General features: G+C 37.3%; 1 protein-coding gene across 4 annotated transcripts in view; it reads left to right on the top strand.

The window, feature by feature from the left end:
* BCKDHB (branched chain keto acid dehydrogenase E1 subunit beta) overlaps nt 1-24064 on the top strand; it is a 211462-nt gene that overhangs the window by 68643 nt on the left and 118755 nt on the right. For all 4 annotated transcript variants that reach the window (XM_077903277.1, XM_077903275.1, XM_077903274.1 and 1 more), the window contains 2 exons: nt 3042-3139; nt 5341-5451. In XM_077903277.1, the coding sequence (XP_077759403.1) occupies nt 3042-3139; nt 5341-5451 (209 nt within the window). The remainder of the gene's footprint in view (nt 1-3041; nt 3140-5340; nt 5452-24064) is intronic.

Genomic DNA, 24064 nt, shown 5'->3' with positions numbered 1-24064 from the left:
ACTAAAGTACTTGTGAATTATGACTTGCCCTCAATGTGACGTGTTTGCCGAGTTCAAATAAACAAACATACTCTCATTCTTCGGCTCTCAGGATTAAATTTATGAGAATCTAGTAGATTTCTGTTTGTTTTTTAACATGAGACTCTTCTTGAATCTAATTCGTTGCACGATTTTGTCGTTGGAGAACAAGGCTTTGTGTGCCATGTTGTTCCTTAATTAAGTGTTAAAGTAATGAGGTCTTATTATTCTGGGTAATTTATTTAATACAATGAAGCAGTTAGTCACTCACTGGCAGTTTTTCGAAGGAAGTGGGCCAAGATGCTAACCCATTTCTTTTAGTATGCCAGCCATTAAAATTGTGTTTTCCAGGGATTTGCTAATCAGCTGGCAACTGATTTAAAAGGCGGGAAGACAGGATTCTTGAATGACAGCCACTGACTCACTGACAAGACCGAGTGTGTCAGTACACATTTTAAGCCTTGTCCGTTGGCGTGCAGATCTTGCTGCCAGAGAAAAAACTTGATGGCAAAGAGTTTATGTGCGACCTTTTGCATGTTTGCTGGATATCATCAGTATCATTCTTGACCATCATTTTGGTTTAGCGACTTGAGAACTGCTCAGTAGAGTATACTACTACTCCAGTTGAATGTTTGTTTCCCTGTCTCTGTGTTCTTTTGTTCACTTGAATATCTGTTGGCTCATCTGTCCATCAAATACTGGATTTAAGCTGTCAGTGAATGGACTGGAATTAACCTCTGAAAGCACTGTTTAGAATTGAGGTTGGCAAACTCTTTCTCTAATGGAAGAGGTAATAAGAATTCTAGCCTATAGGCCATGCTGTCTTTTGTAAACTACTCAGCTCTGCTGTTGTAGGGCAAAACCAGCCATAGATGATATGTCAATGAATGGAGGTGGCTGTGTTCCAGTAAGATACTGTTTACAAAAATTGACTTGCCTACTCCTGGATTAGATGGAAGTATCTGGCTCAACATAATTTGCGTGTTACACAAAGACTTTAAAAAATGCTTTTAACACTTATGAGTTCTCTAACACAACTTGTGTCTCAGGTTTGTTAGGTAGCTTAATTGTCATCTGTTTGGAGTAGATTTGTAGATTTCAGGGTATTATTTAAACATACTGATGGTCTAAAAAATATCTTTCTCTGGCATTGGTTATAGAAATGTTACTGGATTGGAAATATAAAAAAATACAAGAATTAAAAATTTCCACATCGCTGATAACAGTACCATTAAATTTGATAGATTTACTTGTAAATGATTTTAAAAACTATACTTTTGACATGAAAACATGGCCAAGATATATTGCCAAGCGAAAAAGGGAGATTATAGAAGACTTCTGAACAGGTTGTACAAAGAGATTTTATATGTAGAAACTAAGATTCACATATGTTTATGAACGTGCATACTTGAATATTGTAAACATCTGAAAAGACAGTCAGGGTTCTTAATTTTCAAGCAGAAATCCAACTCTGGCCAATATAAGCAGAAAAGATGTATTGAAAGATAGTGAATAGCTCAGAAATCTTTGGAGTGCCTAAGAACCAGGCTCAGAGGCCATATGTCTAGAAGCAGTACCCCAAATTCTACAGCATAACTGGTTTTACAAAGATGCCTCAGCAGTTGTCTGTGGGCATGGCACCATAGTCTGAATCATTGAGACCGCTAAGCCTGAACGCTGCATCTGTCTCCACTGTTACCAGTACTCTAGGATGCATTCTGGATGCCTGCTGCTCTTGTCATCAGCTTCCACTTCAGAGTGTGGCATGGGTGCATTTGATCGGCAGAGCCCATATTTTGTGCCCTACCTGCAATAGAAGCTGAAAAAGTGCAGATGGGGGCCCTACTTCTGTTGTGGACAAAGGGCCCCTGCCTCAGCAGTTGGGGCATTTCCCTAATTTAGGAAGAAGATTAAGAAGCTTGGATGACAGAAAGAGTGAAAGCTGTCCCCTGCAGACACTCAGGAAATTGTTGGTATTAATAACCCCAGGCAGGAGAGTTGGAAGAACTAACTGGGGCACAGAGGGAACCTTTTAGTTTGCTCTTCTTTACTCTTTTAATTAAAAAAAAAAAAATCCATATAACAATGATAAAAGATGATAGGGCAGGTGAACAAAAGGGAACGTTTTGCCCTCAACACTTCTACTGTTTTACTGCTCCCACATGGGAATTCAAGAAGGCTTCCCAGCATAATGGAGGCAAGTCCATCAACTTGCTTCCATTTAAAAATTCACCTTATGATTTCCTCTTGAATTTAGCTCTATACTGCTTGCGCTTAATTGGGCAGAAATAATCTTGAAATAATCATCTCTGAGATACCAGTGGCTTATTCGTCCTTTTGGCCTGGTAGAGTTGCTTTAATGGATCTTTTTGGGGTCTACAGGATTCAGCTTTGAAACAACACTAAGGTGTTGTCAGGTGCCATAGTTGATGAAGTATTCATAGAGGCAAGGTGCAAAAATAAAGTCTACTTAAAAATGTGGGCCTACTATCTGTGTTTTGTTTTTCAACCCCCCATAAGTTTGCTTCTTGAGAGAAAACTTGTCTGAGAAGTTAATTCAGTCTGATCAAGTTTTAGCAGAAGCATACTAAAATTTTTTTAACTTTATTTTTTTAGAACAGGTTTAGATTTACAGAAAAAGTATGAGGATAGTAAAGCAGAGTTCCCATATATCCTTCACCCAGTTATTTGTATTATTAACGTTATATATTAGTATGGCATATTCGTTAACAGTTAATGGGCCAATCAATATTGACACATTGTTGACCAAAGCCCTTACTTTAAGATTTTCTTAGTATTTACCCAAACTCTTTTTCTGTTCCAGGATAGCTGGTGTATTTTAAACATTTACATTGTACCTTTTCATATGTATAATAATAAATGCTATTTCTGTTTTAAATAACTTAGGGAATTTGGGAGAAGAATAAAATAAAGCTTTGCCACAGTGAAATTCTTATATTCACTTATGCACGAATGCCCCATGCAAGAAAATAAATTACTTTTTTTCCCTGTTATATATTCAGTTGAACAGGTTCCTGTAGAACCTTACAACATTCCCCTGTCCCAGGCCGAAGTCATTCAGGAAGGGAGCGATGTGACTCTAGTTGCCTGGGGCACTCAGGTCAGTAACATTTATAAGAACTGATAATGTCCATGCTGTGCTTGGAAGCTCTCATTTTTAATCCTAATACTGTAAAAAGCAAAAGTGTTGTTTTTCTTATGTCTCATATTTAAGTCTTGTTAGTGCTGCATCTATATCTGGTACTGATTTCTGGTTGAAGGTGAGGTCATATCAATCTATTCAGTCTTATTAAAATATGTATGCATGTGGTGAAGCCATTAAAATCTGTTGAATTTATAAAAATGTACTCATTAAAAACTTTCTTTCGAAGCACACATTATACATCCTCACTTGCTTCTGTACTTGACCTCCTGTCTTTTTCAGCACATCTGTTGCTATCTCTTGTGATTGCATGTGGGCCATCGACGGGTCCCGACGCAGGATTCTATACCGTCCTCTGCTCTAGTGAACCTCAATACTGATCTGCTTCAGTTTTCCTAATGCTTGTTCTCATGTTGTTCTACCTCCAGACTTTTAAACTTGGGGCTTTTTTTTTTTTCCCTTTGACTATAGACATCTATCTCTTATCTCTTTCTTTCTTTCTTTTTTTTTTTTTTTAAAAAGTTTATTTTTCTTTTTTGTGTGTGTAAAGGAAATACTTAATTTAGAAAACTTAGTATAGCATTAAATAAAGAAAATAAATAATTTGTAATACTACAACCTCTGACTCTCTTCTCCACTTCAGTTTTGGCTTGGAGAGGTAGTTAGTCCTCATGGTTTCTTAATTCCGGTGGGAAAATCTTTTATCTAGATCCCTGTCCCTCAGTACACATCTTGCCTGTCTTGGTAATAGGGAGGTCAGTGTTTTGCTTTTTTTCCTCATACTTACCATGTCTGCTGACAGTCTTCTTTCTCTTTTGTCCTCCTAAGAAGAGGTGTCTAGTTTTCATAGCTACCTCTACAAATCTTTCAGATTATATTCCATTTTACCTTTTCCAGGCTGTAACTTACTGGCTGGTCCCTTCCCTCTTCTGCATCTTCAGTTTTTCCTTTCAATGTTAAAAAGGTGTATATACATTCTCTAAAAAAAAATACCTTTTCTCTACCCTGATTTTCCCTTAAATACCAGTATATTTCCTTTTTTTTAATCACTGAACTTGAACAGTTGTTTTCTACTATCTGTATTTAATTCCTTAACTTCCCTATGTTTTTGTACCTTATGAGTTCTGTTCCCACTAATTTACTAAAACTATTCCAGAGACATTCCTAATTTTCTAATTGTTAAGTCCAACCCTTAACACATGTTGCTACTGTGTATGACACTGGCTACTGTCTCTATGAAACCCTTTCTTCTTTAGTTTCTGGAATATATTGTCTCCTCTTTCTTTCCTTTCTTTTTTTCTTTTTCTTTCTTCTTCTTCCTTCACTGTTCTCATTATCATCGTTTTGTTTTGAGAGAGAGAGAGAGAAGTTGGGAAGGGCTGAGGGGGAAGAGACAGAGACAGTTGAGAGAATCTTAAGCAAGTTTAAGAGCCTGTGGAGTTTGACGCAGGGCTCTATCTCATGACTCTGAGATCATGACCTGAGGGAGCTCAAATCGAAAGTTGGTCCTTTAACTGACTGAGCCACCTGGGTGCCCCTCTTCCTCCTCCTCCTCCTTTTGCTTCTTTTTTTTTCTTCTTTTTAATTTTTATTTTTTAAAAGATTTTATTTATTTATTCATGAGAGAGAGAGAGGCAGAGACACAGGCAGAGGGAGAAGCAGGCTCCATACAAGGATTCCAATGTGGGACTCGATCCTGGCACTCCGGGATCACGCCCTGAGCCAAAGGCAGACACTCAACCGCTGAGCCACCCAGGCATCCCTTCTTTTTTAAAGCAAATTCCTCCTTCTCCATCTTCCCCTTAAATGTTGGTCTTCTACAGGGTTCCACGAGTTCTGCCCTTTACTTCTCCCTCCACATGCTTTCTCTAGAAAGTAGGTTGACTTTCCCTTCTGTGTGCTGATATCTTTAGAATCAGTGTCTCTGTCAATGACTCCTTTCCTTTTCTGAAATTTAAGAACATCTTTCCAACTGTTTTCTAGGCATCTGTGTTTGATTACTTTGGTGGAATATGGGGTTCAACGTATCTAAAACAAATTTAATTCTCCATGCAAATAAGTTCTTCTGGCTTTAAATGCTTTTCTATTATTGATGTCAGAATTTGGTTAACTTTTCAGGTCTGAATCTCTGTAGTTATTCTCTGCTATTTTTATTTCAGGTTCACGTGATCCGAGAGGTGGCTTCCATGGCTCAAGAAAAGCTTGGAGTGTCTTGTGAAGTCATTGATCTGAGGACTATACTACCCTGGGACGTAGATACAGTTTGCAAGGTATGAATATAGTGTTGATAGAGTATCATTTCCTTTAACCCTTGGGCCAGATTTGTTGGCGGTTTGCAAAGAATTGTTTTGAAATTTTGAGCTTCATGAGCATTTTCAGCTGATTGAAAACTTTAAAATTTACACCATGACAGAAAATATGTATCATATAATTCCCTCCCATAGTTTTCTGTTTAAAATATTACAGAACTGTGTCCTTCATGCAGCCAGCTTGGGTTGAGCTGTGGAAGTCATGGAGTGGTGCAAATGAGAGATGCCAAGTTGTTGAAGTCACCTGTGTTTTGAACTACTTCTAAGTTATGGTTGGATAAGCAAAGTTTAATATAGTCACTTAAGTGGTTTGGCCGAATTTTCATTTGTCTCCTCTCCAGAAGAGATGGAGATGGATTATTTAAAGTACAAAACAAAACCCCAGAAACCTCTTTATATAATCTTTATACTGTGAATAAGTTTGAATATTATGTTATAGGATTCTATCTGCTTTCAGTTTTCTATCCAAGGAATAGTCCTTCCTTAGGAATATGGTTGGTTATAACTGATCTTTTATGTTAACGTATAGATAAACCAAAGTGCATCTATTTCCATTGTGTGGTATATAAAGAAGATTAAGTTCTTACTTTGTCATACTCTTATCTACTGAAATTTAGGTAATAATTGCATATGTTACTTTTCCTTGATTTATTGTTACAGCAAATAAGTCCTAAGACCTAGGGTATTTTATATTTTTTAAAGAACTTTAGTATTCCCACAGCTTTTATAGGCTGTTTCTTTGGTTTGTTGTGTGAAAAAAACCTTCAGTCACTATTGCTGTAAAAGTATAGCATAGGGTGTGTTTAGGTAAAGATTGTTTTATGATTTAATGGAACATAATAAGATTTGTTATAGTAAATGTTCTACAGACACTCTTGACATCTGTAAACTTGACATGGTTGCAGATGGCTGCAACAATATTCTAAGTCTTTATATTTGTAGTTTCTATCATTAAAAGTAGTATTCTAGGTTGAGATATTCATAACTCCATGAAAGTAATGCTTCTTGCAGGGTTTTTCAAATCAAATCAGACACTGAGTTTTCTCAAGTAGCCAAATATTCCAAATTACGGCTATACCAGAGCTGATAGCCTTTGTCCCAAAATGGGGTTCCTTTTTGCATATATATCCCCCATTTATTATTGGAGTTTGTATTCATAAAGTGAATGGTGCTTTTCTTTGGTGATATGTTTTGTTATGGTACAGTGGGGGTACTGATAAATGGATAGGGCAAGTAGTTTTAAATTTTATTTATGTTTTTATGTACTTTATACATTCAAACAGAATTTGTCGCAGTTTATGGTAAAACACGAATATAACAACACTCCATGCTTAATTGTGAAAGTAAAGTGAAGAGAGGAAAAAAGGGGGGAAATTATTTATCTTTAAATAAATAACTTGCTTATGTGGAATGCTCCTTCCTCCCTTTATTAAATCTACCGGTTGCATTTTGTGTAATCCTGGAATGTAGATCTTATTTTCTTAGGTCTCTTGACTACTAGAAAACATGAAAGAGGATACTAGAGACCACTCCTGAATGAAAAAGTGATGCATCCAACCTCTAACTCGCAAGCATCATCCTTTTAGTCTTGTGTTGGGGTGCTTTCATCATGTTATTTTTCTAGTTGATGACCCTCTAGTTACGACAGTGAAAGCTAGCTTGTCATTTCTTGATTAGTTTGGGTTATGTGAGTCTCTTCATTGCTGATCATGGTAATCTTCTGTTATCCTTTCATGTATCAAAGAAAAGTTTTGATACTTGGCATCTTTCTAGGATTTGGAGATGATTTTAAAGAAGAGGGCCCTATAGCTAAACCTCATTAAAAGTGAGGCTTTTGTTATTGTTGTTTAACTACGGTTAAGTTTTTCTTTATGAATTCTGTAGTAATCAAAATTTATTATCTCTTTCAGTTAGTGCTGTGTTTTATTGGTTCTTTTGTTTTATAATATAATTAGATCCCTCAGCTTCATTCATGACATGTTAAGTTCAACACTCAAATGCATCTTTTGGAATACCTAATCAAGAAAAGCCTATTAAAGGTAAAAAAAAAAAAACAACAAGAACAAATAGACCAACTTATTGCTCATACATACACATTAGCATACCATGCATAGTAAAATGACTCTGGGACACTTGAGGAATTGGTTAATGTAGTCTGAATTTAACTATGTGGGTTTTGGTGTTTTTTTTTTTTTTTTTTTTTTTTTTTTTAAGATTTTATTTATTTATTGAGAGACACAGAGAAAGGCAGAGACATAGGCAGAGAGAGAAGCAGACTCCATGCAGGGAGCCCAGTGTGGGACTCCATCTCAGGAATCCAGGATCATGCCCTGACCCGAAGGCAGACGCTCAACCACTGAGCCACCCAGGCATCCCTGAATTTAACTACGTTTTTAAAAACATAGTCAGGCTTTTTGTTTGATTGAGCCTTGAAGCATTGTTTGGAAGTTATAATCCTGAAAAATTGCTTGGAGACAGAGAGCAGCAGTGTTTGAATGCTGCACAGGGAAGCTACAAAATTAGAGACCTGAGCCCATCTGAGAACCATAGTTCATCTACTCAATCCTGGACCTGATATTAGAGAGCTAAGCTGAAAGCCTCTGATAAACAGAATAAAAATTCCTGAGTTTCAAAGTGCCTAAGAGATAGAGACCTACTCTAGGTACTGGGAGTGTGAATGGGGTGGAGTGGCTTAAAAACATCAGTGGGGAGGGTTGAAAGCCCTGAAGTGAGTGGTAAATTGCCTCTTTTTACTTGGGGGCACCTGCTAAGTAAAGTAAGACTCTACTAGAAACTAAGAATCCAGGGGTATTGAATCCATGTTTCATGGGCTTGTAGGAACAAAATAGGATGCTTGGTGGGGAGTGCTTAAACAGAGTTGGTCTCCCATTCAAGACAAATGACAAATTCTAAAGCTGTCTGTGGTGAGAGCTAATCAGCAAATACCTGAAAAGCCAAGTCATCACTTGAGACTGAAGTGTCAAAGACCAGTCATATTCTCAGTTGACAGGTGTAGAGTCAGGTTTTAGGATCTACCAGAAGTAGATTAAAACTTCCCAAATCCACAGCACAGCCTCTCCCCCTCTCAATTCCTTACTGGATTAATATAACTTACCTTCTGCTCTGTCTGCCCAGCAGAACAAGGAGTCAGTCTTCCTATCATCTGGAATTTCTATGAATCCGCATTCAATAAAAAAAATTACTAAGTATATGAAGAGACAGGACCATTTGATTCAAAACCAAGAGAGAACACAAACAATAGAAAGCAGAAACACAGGTGATCCAGTCATTGGAGTTAGCAAAAACTTTATTATGTTTAGGACCGTGGAGGAAGAAAAGGAACAAAAGAGGTAAGAAAGTGGAGAATTATTCTGGAGAGGTGTGTGTGTGTGAGGGGGAGAGAGAGAGAGAGAGAGAGAGAGAGAGAGACAGAGACCATTGTAGAACCAAAGAAATATTTGTCAATAAGAACTTAGTGGATGATAATAGTATTCATGAATTAGAAGGCAAGTATATAGAAAATGTCCAAAGTGAAGTGCAGAGAGGGAGAAAATAAAATAGACTAAAACAGAAGAGGACATAAAATACACGGGGGATCTGGTCAAATAGATGATTTGAATTCCAGAAGAAGAGAGAATGAATTAGTTAAAAACAATATAAAAATATTTCTCATGAAACTTTCAGGACATTGCCATACTTGAGAACTTGTGAACTTCTAGGGATGTATTCAAAGAAAACCATAGCCACTTACACAATGGAATGAGATCTTAAATTGCCAAGGATGCCAACCTAGCATTCTCTACCCAGTGAAAACCTACTCTTTTTTTTTTCTTGTTGTTTTTAAGATTTTGTTTATTTATGAGAAACAGAGAGGCAGAGAGGCAGAGGCACAGGCAGAGCTCCTGCATGCAAGGAGCCTGAAATGGGACATGAACCTGGGAATCCGGGATCATGCCCTGAGCCAAAGGGAGGCACTCAACTGCTGAGCCACCCAGGCATCCCTAAAAACCTACTCTTAAAGTTAAAATGAAAAAAAAAATTACTTTAGGTAAATAGAAATTGAGAGAATTTATCACCAGCACATTTTCACTGAAGTACTATAAGGCAGTTCTTTTTTTTTTTTTTTAATTTATTTTTTTATTGGTGTTCAATTTACTAACATACAGAATAACCCCCAGTGCCCGTCACCCATTCACTCCCACCCCCCGCCCTCCTCCCCTTCTACCACCCCTAGTTCGTTTCCCAGAGTTAGCAGTCTTTACGTTCTGTCTCCCTTTCTGATATTTCCCACACATTTCTTCTCCCTTCTATAAGGCAGTTCTTTAGGCAGAAGGAAAGTGATCCAGAAGATAGTCAGAATGGGCTTACATGGAGTTAAAATATTCTGTTGTTGTGGGATTATTAAGTGTAATATTTTTATTAGATTATAGTGAGTCAGGGATGCATGTTGTAACTTCTGTACTAACAACTGAAATAATAGTGAAAGTGTATATGCAGCAAGTTCAAAAGGGACCTATAGATGAATAGAAATATTTGGTTAAGCCAAATGTGTTTAAAAAACAAAAAAACAAAAACCAAAAAACTCAAAACAAAACAGGTGTGTCAATAGAAAACAGATAATAGATATAAACCTAAGTATAATAATTAAAAACAAATGGATTAAGTCTGGCAAAAACCTATGATTGTCAGACTTCATTAAAAAATAACACCAATGTGTGATTTATGAGAGAAATGCTTTAAATATAAGGACACAGAAAATTTGAGATAGATGGGGGAAAAAAAAAGACCTTTGGTGTAGCCATAGTAATTTCAAATAAAACTTTTAAGGCAAGAAATGTTACTAGAAACAGAACATTTCATAGTGCTGAAGGAATCAACCTACCATGAGGATATTACAGTCTTAAATTTATTATGTCATCAATAGCAGAGTTTCAAAATACATAAAGCAAAACAAAATACAAAACTGAAAGGAGATGTAAATATATCCACAGTTCTAGTGGGAGACCTTGACACCCCTCTTAAAAACTGATCAGAGGAGCAGATAAGATCAGTAAGTATATAGATCTGAACACTTATCAAACTTGTCCTAATTTTGTACTCAACTATATAAGACATTTTTTTTTCCACTGAAGAACAGTATTAGTTTCAGGTGTACAGCATAATGATTCATTATTTATATACATTCTAAAATGCCACAATATGCCTTGTTCAATTTATCCAAATTGACCAAATACTAGGACATAAATATAATCTTAAACTTCAGATGTTTGAAGTCATTTGGAGTATGTTTGGACAACAGTAGAGTTTAGTTAGAAATTGAGACAAAACTAGAAAAGCCTCAACTTCCTACAAATTAAATAATTTATATTTAAATCATAGATTGTAAAAGAAGCTTCAACAGAAATTAGAAAACTACTGAACTGAAGGGTTATGAAGGTACCCCGTATCAAAAATTTCAAGATTCAGCTAAGCCATACTCGGAGGTTTCTATTATTCAATGTACTCCCTACATTGAATGTAGGGAGGCAGACAACATGGCTATAAATACATATATTTAGAAAACAGGAATAAGAACAAAAAAATTAATGATGTGAATTTGCATCTCCAGAAAGAAAATCAAACCTAGAGAAAATAGGATAAATGTAGTGATAAAGAGCAGAAATCAGTGAAACAGAAAATGTACAATAAAGATGTTTGATGAAGTAAAAATTAGATCTTTGAAGAGACCAGTGTACTTGATAAACCTTTAGCAAGACTAATGGGAAAAGCAGGGCAAACACAAATGAATATCCGGTATGAAGAAGGGGAAATCACAGAGCCTAGAGACAATAGAAGTAGAGGATGTCATGAACAATTTTACCAATAAGTTTTGGTTGAAATGGAAAGATTCCTGGGAAAATATAATGTTTTCAAAATAAAAATTAGTTATACTCAGTAGTCATACATCAAAGAAATTGAATCTATTTTTATTAATATTTATATAAGGAAAACCTTAGACCCATAGGGCTTTACTGGTAAATTCTTTAAAACACATTTCTTATGAATATTCTTACAAAAAATAGAACAAAAGGGAAAACTTCCAAATTCTTTTTTATAAGGCTGGCATAATCATCATATCAAAACTGTTCTGGACACACTATATAAAGCAAAACTATAGACACATATTTCCTATGAATGTAGTTGTAAAAATCAAACACAATATTGGAAAGTCAAATCCAATACTATAAAAAACTAAAGGTGAGGGTTTATTTCAAGTGTGCAAAGGGTGTCTGACATTCACAAACACAGTGGTCGATGCAGTTTCCCACATGAACAGGAAATGGTTCATGAACAATCACAATGATCTTCATAATACAGAAAAACATTTGTTAAGAGTCAATATCCATTCATAATGAAAATTTCTTAGTAACCTAGAAATAGAAGGGAATTCTATTAATTTGATAAGGCTACTTTTTACCTTGTAAGCTCTGAATAGCTATAAAAAGCCTGCGGCAGAAATTGTATTTCCTACTGAAATTTTGACTGCTTTCCTGTTGAGATCAAGAATGCAGCAAGGAAAGGGAGAAGAAATGGGTAGGAAATATCAGAAAGGGAGACAGAACATAAAGACTCCTAATTCTGGGAAACGAACTAGGGGTGGTGGAAGGGGGAGGAGGGCAGGGGGTGGGAGTGAATGGGTGACGGGCACCGAGGGAGGCACTTGACGGGATGAGCACTGGGTGTTATTCTGTATGTTGGCAAATTGAACACCAATAAAAAATAAATTTATTATTAAAAATAAATGCAGCAAGGAGGAACGCCTCAGTGGCTCAGTGGTTGGGTGCCTAGCTTATGCTCAGGTCGTGATCCCAGGATCTGGGACTGAGTCCCACATCAGGCTCCCTGCAAGGAGCCTGCTTCTCCATCTGCCTCTGTCTCTCTCTCTGTCTGTGTCTCTCACGAATAAAATAAATCTTAAAAAAAAAAAAAAAAAAAAAAAAAAGAATGCAACAAGGATGCCCATACATAAGGGCAAGAGAGACAAAAATCATATGGATTGGAAAGAAGTAAAACTTAACTATTCATAGATAAGATAATTTGTATGTAGGAAGATCTAGTAGAATCTTTTTTAAAAGATTTATCCATTTATTCATGAGAGGGGGGGAGGGGGGCGGCAGGCTCCTCGCAGGGAGCCTGATGCAGGACTTGATCCCGGATCCCAGGATCACAACCTGAGCCGAAGGGAGGCGCCCAACTGCTAAGCCACCCAGGCATCCCGATCTTGTAAAATCTAAGGGCAGATCATTAGAATTGAGTTTACCAGCGCCTCTGGAAACAAGGGCAATATACAATAATTATATTTTTATATACTGGCAGCAAATAGAAAATAAATATAAAGTACCAGTAACAAATAAGAAATAAATTGATAACATTTGAAAAATCCTCAAAAAAATCAAATATCTAGGGTGAAATTGAGTGATGCTTTATGCAGAAAATCACAAAACATCATTCAAGGAAATTAGAAAAAATGCAAGCAAACTGAAGCACATACCCTATTAATCAATTGTAAGGCCAAGAATAGCCAAGGTAATTGTGAAGAATAAAGCGGGGAACTTATTTATCAAATATGTTATGATAAAGGTGTGTTGTAAGGTTATAATAATTACAGCATTGTACTGGGGTAAAGTTAGACCACTGTACTGTCATTGATTAATTTCCTTGAATTTATATTGTAGTAAGCCTTTGTATAGACTTAGAACCTTGGTGTGCTCTGACCTGGAGGAGTTTTTTTGGTCAGTCAGCCAGAAACCCCATACCACTAAGTAGAGCTGTTCTTCCTAAGACCCCCAAGAATAAGAGCCATGGCTAAGTGTTGAAGTTCAAATGAATTTTCCTGCTGAGATACAGACCACATCTAAAGTGAGTTAAAAAGTGAACTACAAAGTAAAGGAAAAAAAAAAAAAAAACAGTGGCCAGGCAGACTTAGACTTGAGGTGCTGTCCAACTTGAAATGATTTTTTTTTTTTTTTAATGTGTAGAAATTGAGAAAAGTTGCCTATGGATAAGAAGTTGATTTTGGCAGGAGAATGACTGTCTTTGACAGAAACTCAGGATTCAAGAATAATATTGTCCTTCAACTTAAAATCAACTACAGGCAACAGTGCAAAAAAAAAAAAAAAAGAAAAATGACAGTTGACAAGATGTAGGTGATTTTCCCCAAGTTTATAGAGAGGAGAAAGCATTGACTCAGAGCTTTGACATGCTTATACTTTAATTAAAGATTAAATTATGCTAATTATTGAAATAAAGAAGGGTTTGCCTTTATACTTGGAGCCTTTTTTGATTTCTCTCTTTCTTTCGTTTTCTACCTGCCCACATTCAATTCCAAAACAGATCCCGCTGGCTTGGCCTCCACAATATCTCCAAAATCTGACCACTCCCTCTAATGTTGTTACTTGATCCTGGCCCCAGCTGTTAGCATTTCTCACCTGGGTTTTGACCATAGCCTCAAAGCACTGTCTTGCTTCTGCTCTTTCTTTGTCGTAAGCAGAATCAGTCCTCTCAAACATGAGTCACACGATGTCCCTTCTAGTCTCAGTAGTTTCCCATTACTTGATATTGGATCCCATCCCTCTTACCAAGACTCCCTTTTACCCCTCCCTCCTTTTTTCTAGAGAGATGAAATGATCTAACATATTATGTAACTTTATTATTTATATTGTCAATTTTCTTCCCCCATTAGGAGGTAAAGTCTGTGAGGGAGGGGTTTTTGTCTGTTGGCTTACTGCTGAATTCTAAGAACCTGAAAAAATACTTAGGTTTGGTATTCAGTGAGTATTTGCTTTGTGATTATAATGAATATCAGTGAAAAAATGTTTGTTAATATGCATGAAAATTGTTTAAGATTGAAATGTTTTGAATTTGATACTTTTTATTTTTGATGCTTATACAGAAGTTTAAAAAGTAGCTCTGCACTATTGCTTTATGAATAAAGCTGTTTTTAAGCTGAAGCATTTATTCTAAGGTTTTAATAAGCTTTAGTTTGACCTTGTGTTTTGTCTTAACAGTTATCCATTTTTCATAATGGTATATAGAAATTATCATTTGAATTCTCATTAGAATAGGACCAATTCTAAAAAGTAAAGTGAAAGTGACTACAGTAAACCTCAGCTATCTTATAGTTTCTGAGAATTGAGATCTTATGATGATTTTCTATATAGATGAGAGTTACTATTTCTGGGTAGCAGCTTTTAAAACTTCTTAACCTTTTGAATGTCAGTATTTCCAAAAACTTTTCACTTTTCTCAAGGAAAGCATAACGTATATGATTTCATCTTTCAAAAATAATTTAGTCCAAATGAACGTGGGTTGTTATGCTGTGTTAAGACATTTACATTTACTGAGGTATATGGTTATTTACTTCATTGATATATTTCTGTGCTTAATTTCATGGTTTTAAGTTTTTTAAATTTAAATTTTCTTTTATCTTTTGCTGTCACATTATTGCCAGCTGTGCATGGGATCCAGATGACCAAACTATAACTGAGACATATGCATTGGCCAAGGAAGGCCTGTAATGATTTCTCATGAATCAAGAACACATGCTTTACTCTTCAGACCTTATGATACCAATTTAGGCTTTTCAGAACCTTTCTCCTCTTATTTCCTTGCCTGCTTTTTTGCAGGTGGGTCATTGTCATGGGCTTTAGATCTGGAAGAGGTTAGCCTCCGTCTGTTCCCTTTGGCCTTCCTATTGGTCCTAGGAGTGACTTTTAACATCCATCACAGCTCTGCACTGCTTCTGATCAGGGGTTTTCTCTGTTCAAACCCTGGTATGAGATACTGTCTCAAAGCCCCTTCCTCCTCCCCTAAAGTAATCTGCTTTTTTTTTTTTTTTTTTTTTTTTTTTTTTGAGGTTTTCAGGAGGTGGGTTGTTACCTTTCAAATTCTTAACAAAGTTTGGAAGTGATTTAGAAAGGAACTTCTCTATCCTGTCTGCTCTTCTCTCTACTTCCCTCTTGCTTTCCCTCTCTTTTCGACCTGAATTCTGTAGCAAAAGTTGATGATGTGCCTGTAGATGCAAATGTTTGCTCTTTGGCTACATGTGAAGACATCTGTAGTTTCAGGATTTGGGGAGTATCCTAAGGAGCAGGGCAAGACCTCCGTGGTCCTACAGTGTGAGACAGAAGCTGGAAGGAGTTTTGCTGTGGCATGAGGAAGTGACTGTAGTTGGGAGGGTGCATTTAACATCCCCTCTGTTCTTTCACTCTAGCTGTTTCTGTTCTTCAAGAGATTTCACTAGGGCCCTGGATAAAGGTGAGGCAGGTTCTAGGGCTGGCAGGTGGGGTGGAGGTGGGAAGGTTCTGGGAGCATACTCCTTCAATAAAAGAGGAAATGGATATTGAGGACTGGAACTGGGAAGAAGTTAAACCTTGGTCACTTGGGTGTGGCTAAGCATTTATATATAAATAACCAAGTGTGTGGGGCAGCTGAATGGCTCGGTTGAGCATCTGCCTTCAGCTCAGGGTCTGATGCTGGGTTCCTGGGGTGGAGCCCCACGTTGGGCTCCCTGCTGTGCAGGGAGCCTGCTTCTCCCTCTCCCTCTGCCTGCTGATCCCCCGACTTGTACTCTCTCTCTGTCAAATAAATAAAATCTTAAAAAAAAAAAAGAACCAAGTTTGCTTACTCTCCATATTTGCACCCAGTGTTAGCATATTTGTTGAATAGTGCAAAACTGGCTTAGAAGACCCAAGATTCCATTAAAGTTAAGCATAAAAATGTATGGGTTATATTTTATGACTTTAATTATGATTTTGTAGCCTTTAGATTATTTTCATAACGTTGATTTAAATTACCTTAGATCTCATTTTTTGTAAGATTAGTAACACTTGCAAAATAATATTTAAGGTCTTTACTTTGTACTGAATGGCTCTACATTGGTTTTACGGGGAGGTTGGAGAATTTGCCTTTAGAGAATCTATAATGGTTTAGTACTCTCAGTTACATATACTTTTTTAGTTGATTTCTTGGACCTGATTGAATAATTCACTGCTTGAATACTAGCTCCTTTGCTTGAAGCTTTTAATTGGTGAGGGGAGAGGTAAGGAAATATGGGAATGGATGAGAACAAGAGCATCACCAGAGTGTGAGGTATTGGGGGTGGGAAGGGGAGCTAATAATTACCTATAACCACTAGAGGCCTCTCTTAAGCCAAGTTTTATGGTTAAAATCACCAGGTTTCTACAATGGGACCTGGCTCTGTCATTGTAAATTAAGCATATTTTATGTTGCAGTTCTGAATAAATGGTATGAGAGCACTTTTTTGCTAGAGCATATATTATAATGTAACCCAAAAGTCTTCTTTAATGTGTTTATCAGAACAACTGATGATTTATTAACTGAAAACAAATTAGAAATCTCCCTCTGCTCTTCTTTCACTCTGTAAATAAGCTATTAATAAAAACATGTAATCAAAGAATATGCCCAGATGAAAATTATAGGTCTCTTTGATAGTGCAAGGATATTTAGGTTTAAAATTATTACTGATTTAACATGTTGTGTTGAACTATTGAGAGTAATATATTTTTCTGATGTAGACTTATAAGTAATTTTAAATATGTACTTCTTTCATAATTATTGTAAGCTGCTAATATAAAAAATCTAAGAGAGGATTCAAAAACGTTTTTTTAGACTCAGTATTATCTGGGGTAAAATTAAGTGCTTTCCTTTAGGAATAATGAAAATATGGTTTTTAGTTCCATGAGGGCAGGGGAGTTCTGTGAATTTTATTACTGTATTCCTCAGAATTTTAAAGAGTGTACAGTATAGAGAAGATAGTAAATATTTGTTGCTATTTTTGAAATACAGTAAGATTATTCATGAAATATGTAGTAATAATTCAGTTTTTCAGTGAAAGAAATTAAAGGAAAAACTGGTAATTTCTGTTAGAAAAAAATGTCCCGAGAGTATCACTGCTGCTACCTGGTCTATTTTTGGTATGACTTAATATTTTAGATAGGTTTTGAAGAAGATAAAATAATGCCTGGGTTCTGATTGACTTTATGTATTATACAAGGCTTGACATAGTGCCTAGTGAATGGCAAATAATAATTTAAAACAACATGTTTTATGCATATCTCCCTTAGTATTCACAGCGGTTCTCCTAATTAGATGTCAGTGTCATTATTTTATAGGTGAGAATATTGAGTAACTTGCTCCAGGTCACACAGCTGATGAGATTCCTGGGCTCCCTACCTGTGCCTTTTTATTACAGCGTGCAGCTTCTCAAGCAGGGTTTCAGCAGAATTTGTAAATATTTTTCAGAGGTGAGGAAACTTGATTTGTGATGTAATTTTAATGTAACGTGCAAGTATAGAATATATTGGTGACTGAAACAACGTATTTACTGTGGGGAGATGTAGTTTCTGGTTGTTTTTCTTTCTTTTGTTTTGGCTGGGCTTACTGTCAGAACTGTAAAGTGTTCCGGTATAAGTGTGTTCATTCTCTACACTAGAATTTCTATTCCCATTTTAGAGTTGAGGAAACTGTCTTAGAAAAGTTAGAAACCTCCCCACGTGACTCAGCTAATAAGTGGCAGAACTGCAATTCAGGGTTAGGTCTTAAATTCTGGAATGCTGACATTTTCATAGTATAACTATGCCTCATGTTATGTTAGAATAGTTATTTTACGATTAACTAACTTTATGCTTTATCGATGAAATACTTCTAAATTTGAGCTTGCAAATATTATATAACATTTCAAGAATTTTCTCTCACATTTGCCCACCTGTATAACACTTCTTAAAAAATATAACATTCCTAAATACTGTATACACCTTGTAAATCACACTACCATATTTCATTTCATTTGGCATTATTTTTTTTCCTTCTACATGGAGCCGGAGAAAGCAAGATTAAATTTTATAATTATATTTTTTCCATTTCTAATCCTACATAATGTGTCCCCTTATACACTTAAAATTATTTGAGTTTCACTCAAGATTTTCATTTTGTTGAAACTATTTGCTTTTGCTGTTAGATAGCAATGAAAAGAAAGAAATCCATTACCTCATTTCATTTCTTCTAGATTGCCTAATTTATTGGCGTATAGCTGTTCATAATATGTTTTTAAAATCGTTTGTATTTCCTTGGTGTTGGTAGTGATCTCTCCTTTCTCATTCATGATTTTATTAATTTGAGTCTTCTCTCTCTTCTTTTTAATACGGCTGGCTAATGGTTTATCTATCTTATTAATTCTTTCAAAGAACCAACTCCTGGTTCTGTTGATCTGTTCCACAGTTCTTCTGGTCTCGATTTCGTTGAGTTCTGCTCGAATCTTTATTAACTCCCTTCTTCTCTTGGGTGTAGGATCTATTTGCTGTTTTTTCTCTAGCTCCTTTATGTGTAAGGTTAGCTTTTGTATTTGAGTTCTTTCCAGTTTTTGAATGGATGCTTGTATTGCGATGTATTTCCCCCTTAGGACTGCTTTTGCTGCATCCCAAAGATTTTGAACGGTTGTATCTTCATTCTCATTAGTTTCCATGAATCTTTTTAATTCTTCCTTAATTTCCTGGTTGACCCTTTTATCTTTTAGCAGGATGGTCCTTAACCTCCATGTGTTTGAAGTCCTTCCAAACTTCTTGTTGTGATTTAGTTCTAATTTCAAGGCATTATGGTCCGAGAATATGCAGGGGACAATCCCAATCTTTTGGTATCGGTTCAGACCCGATTTGTGACCCAATATGTGGTCTATTCTGGAGAAAGTTCCATGTGCGCTTGAGAAGAATGTGTATTCAGTTGAGTTTGGATGTAAAGTTCTGTAGATATCTGTGAAATCCATCTGGTCCAGTGTATCATTTAAAGCTCTCGTTTCTTTGGAGATGTTTTGCTTAGAAGACCTATCGAGTATAGAAAGAGCTAGATTGAAGTCACCAAGTATAAGTGTATTATTATCTAAGTATTTCTTCACTTTGGTTAATAATTGATTTATATATTTGGCAGCTCCCACATTCGGAGCATATATATTGAGGATTGTTAAGTCCTCTTGTTGAATAGATCCTTTAAGTATGATATAGTGTCCCTCTTCATCTCTCACTACAGTCTTTGGGGTAAATTTTAGTTTATCTGATATAAGGATGGCTACCCCTGCTTTCTTTTGAGGACCATTCGAATGGTAAATGGTTCTCCAACCTTTTATTTTCAGGCTGTAGGTGTCCTTCTGTCTAAAATGTGTCTCTTGTAGACAGCAAATAGATGGGTCCTGCTTTTTTATCCAGTCTGAAACCCTGCGCCTTTTGATGGGGTCATTAAGCCCGTTCACATTCAGAGTTACTATTGAGAGATATGAGTTTAGTGTCATCATGATATCTATTCAGTCTTTGTTTTTGTGGACTGTTCCACTGAACTTCTTCTTAAAGGGGAATTTTAAGAGGCCCCCTTAAAATTTCTTGCAGAGCTGGTTTGGAGGTCACATATTCTTTCAGTTGCTGCCTGTCTTGGAAGCTCTTTATCTCTCCTTCCATTTTGAATGAGAGCCTTGCTGGATAAAGTATTCTTGGTTGCATGTTCTTCTCATTTAGGACCCTGAATATATCCTGCCAGCCCTTTCTGGCCTGCCAGGTCTCTGTGGAGAGGTCTGCTGTTACCCTAATACTCTTCCCCATAAAAGTCAGGGATTTCTTGTCTCTTGCTGCTTTAAGGATCTTCTCCTTATCTTTGGAATTTGCAAGCTTCACAATTAAATGTCGAGGTGTTGAACGGTTTTTATTGATTTTAGGGGGGGATCTCTCTATTTCCTGGATATGAATGCCTGTTTCCCTTCCCAGATTAGGAAAGTTTTCAGCTAGAATTTGTTCAAATACATATTCTGGCCCTCTGTCCCTTTCGGCGCCCTCGGGAACCCCAATTAAACGTAGGTTTTTCTTCCTCAGGCTGTCGTTTATTTCCCTTAATCTATCTTCATGGTCTTTTAATTGTTTGTCTCTTTTTTCCTCAGTTTCCCTCTTTGCTATCAACTTGTCTTCTAGGTCACTCACTCGTTCTTCCACGTCGTTAACCCTCGTCGTTAGGACTTCTAGTTTGGATTGCATCTCATTCAATTGATTTTTAATTTCTGCCTGATTAGCTCTAAATTCTGCAGTCATGAAGTCTCTTGAGTCCTTTATACTTTTTTCTAGAGCCACCAGTAGCTGTATAATAGTGCTTCTGAATTGGCTTTCTGACATTGAATTGTAATCCAGATTTTGTAACTCTGTGGGAGAGAGGACTGTTTCTGATTCTTTCTTTTGAGGTGAGGTTTTCCTTCTAGTCATTTTGCTCAGTGCAGAGTGGCCAAAAGGAAGTTGTATTGGGAAAAAGAGAAAAAGAGAGGAGAGAAAGAAGGAAAGAAAAGAGAAAGAGAAAAAAAAAAAGGGAAGAAAAAGAAAAAAAAAAACGAAAAAAAAAAAAGAAAAAGAGAAAGAAAAAGAAAGGAGAAAAAAAGGGGGTGGGGGAAGGAAACAAATCAAAAAGCAAAACAAAATAAAAACAAAAACAAAAACAAAAACAAACAAACAAAAAAAGAACCACCGGGGAGTATCTTCTGATTCTGTGTACTTTAAGTCCCTTGGCTTCTCCTGGAACTTGTCCGTCTAGCTGGTGTTCTGGGGGAGGGGCCTGTTGTGCTGATTTTCAGGTGTTAGCAGTTGGGGGAGCTGCTGTGCCCCTGCCTGGCGCAGGGCTCAGTGGGGGTTGTTTACCCCGTGAGGCCGCAGGAGGAACAGCCCCAGTGGCGGGGCAGCTCTGGAGCCCTGGATTCAGCTCCGGCAGGAACTCCGTCTGCAGGGCCTGGAGGCTCCGGGGCGGGGCCGCTGATCTGCTCAGCTGGGGCAGGAGCGTCCTTGCTGTCCTGGGCCCTCCCGGCCTCTGCCTGTCCCGGGGGAGGCGGGATCCTGGGCTGTGTCCCGGCGCCCTGTGCTCCGGGGTCTGCGCTGTTGGATTCGCGCTCCCGCCCCGCAACCCCCTCCGCAGAGCCGCCGCCCGAGCCCCCCCCGAGCTGCTCCGGGTCCCGCCGGGTCCCGCCGTGCGCGCTGCAGCCCTTAGGGAGCTCGGCGCACTCTCCTGGGCGCGCAGTTGCTGTTACTGTCCCCGGGAGCCCGAGGGCATCCCCGCCCCCCTGGGGTCCTGCTCCACCTCCCTGCGAGCCCCTTTCCCCCGGGAAGGTCGGTGCAGCTCCTGCCTCTCCGGGACGGGGCTCTCCTGTCCTGGGGACCCTCGCCCCGGCCTCAGCCCGGCTCCTCGCGGGGCCCCTCCCCCTTGGAGGCCTTTTGTTTATTTCTTTTTCCCCGTCTTCCTACCTTGATAGAAGCGCGAACTCTTCTCACTGTAGCATTCCAGCTGGTCTCTCTTTAAATCTCAGGCCGAATTCATAGATTTTCAGGATAATTTGAAGGTTTTCTAGGTAGTTTGGTGGAGACAGGTGATTTGGAGACCCTGCTCTTCCGCCATCTTGCTCCTCCCCCCCATTACCTCATTTCATAGTGAAAAAAAGCTCATAGGTACTTTGTGTTTTTAGTTTAACAGAAATCTGGTTTAGGTGTAATGTAAGAAATCTACATTTGTTGACTTTCTGTTCTTTCTGGGTTTGGCTTTTTCTTTTTTTTTTTGATGGCCATTAAACTGGTACTTACACTTAGGAAATTGTATTTATGCTATAATTGGTAAGTTTTTCTTGCGTTTTCTATCAGGAATACCTTGGTTTTGCAGTGTCTAGATACTATAACCTAAAACTTTATTGAAACTGTCATCTACAAAGGTTTCTAAAAAATAAACATAGGGAATAATACCACTTACTTCTATAATTTACTCCAAAATTGAAAGCACCCTTACCAGTCATAAATAGTTAACCTTTTCAACCACACACATACTCCCTGTTATATGCTTTTGTTGCTTTTTCTTCCAGGAACTTTGGTTTTCTTTCTGTCTGCATTTTCTTTTATATCTTTAAGTGGCATAGTTTCTTATATATCTGTGACACATCTTGAAGTTTATTTTTCAGTGCTTTAAGCATTTTTGTTATTGTGAATTGCATCATCGTTATTACAATTTTCCTTTTTCCCTTTTCTGTGTGTAAAGGAAGAGATTAAAAAAATTAAATACATTATCATGTAAATAACAGTTTAGTAGAGCATACCATGTAAAGCAATATTTTCCATCCCTGTTTCTAGGCCCACCCTTAAACACAGCCACCTTTAACCACTTCTCTAGTTGGTTCTGATGGCTACTTCCATATCTTTAAGACATTGTACAGGTCTTTTGGCTATAATTTATTAATTTCTGCCAAGATCTGGATTCTAAACAGATAGCAAAAATAACAGGGTTTATGGGGAAAAAGTAGGTTAGGCAGATAGTTTAAAACATCTACAGCTTCGTAACTGGAATCAAGAAGGAGTGAACCTGCTGAGTTATGGCGTTAAGGGCAAAATGCATAAAAGTTGGGGAGAACCATGCAATAAACACTTCTAAACCAGAGCAGATGGGCCTGCCTGAGTCAAGAGGCATAGTGTATGGAACTTTTTCTTTGAGGCTCTCGGCTCTGTGGTTATGCTTTGCCTCTTACTGTATTTCTTAGCATCATAAAACATTAATGTGCTGGGGTGGATTGCATCTGTGCCAACACAAGTAGGACAGTAGCTGCTACTTTGACCTAAAGACATGTTTCATACCTTGTGCCAGAAAATTGGACTCCCCCCCCCCCCCCCCCCCCAGTCCCTCATAGAGTTCACTAATGAATTGGGTTTGATAGGCGCCTAGGTTACATCTTTATCTTAGCTATGATAGAGACTGGAAATAATTTTTTTACAATCTACCTTGAAGTAGGATTTTGATAATTAAGGAAACTATTAAAATGTGGAGAATGTGTTAAAAAATGTTGGGTTATCCCACAATTGAAGAGGTCTAATATACACATATCCACAAATGTATATACACACGTATCTGTGTATAATCAATGTATGTATACCTTCATTTATTGATTTTAAACATCATTCCCCACTCTGACACATGAAGATACAATGCACTTGCCTCACCTATTAGCTTCATCTTATCATTTCCCCAATTTTGAGTTACTTCATCTACTGATTGTCTTTTGATTTTCATGTTTTTAAATCTCTTATCTTGTTCTGTTAATTTTTCTCAATATCCCTCCACATTTCACGGTGTAAGATGACATTGGTGCCCTCTACTTCTGTCTTCACTCTTCTAATTTCTGTTTTGTATCAACTATTTATTTTTACATAGCTGAGACTTATAACATTAAATTCTGTTCTATAACCATAATTAAATCTTCCAAACGTTTGATTCCAAAAGTTAAAAACCAGTAAACAGTCTTGATATTATGCTAACAAATATTTTTTACCACTGAGCTGACAAGGGGGGTAAGATTTTATTTTATTTTTTAAATTTTAGTCCAATTGTCTTTGCCCCTATGCACTTAAAAGGAGATATTCTTGGCCTCTAGAACAAATGGTTCGCCTTTTCGTATGGTGCAGTAATTCCACAAAATCTTGTCACATTTTAGATGTTTCCTGTTTGGACTATAGCATTCATTTGGATCATT

This window comes from Canis aureus, chromosome 7 (genome assembly GCF_053574225.1).
Source record: "Canis aureus isolate CA01 chromosome 7, VMU_Caureus_v.1.0, whole genome shotgun sequence".
Taxonomy (NCBI): Eukaryota; Metazoa; Chordata; class Mammalia; order Carnivora; family Canidae; genus Canis; species Canis aureus.
This window is presented reverse-complemented; position numbering and strand designations above follow the sequence as displayed.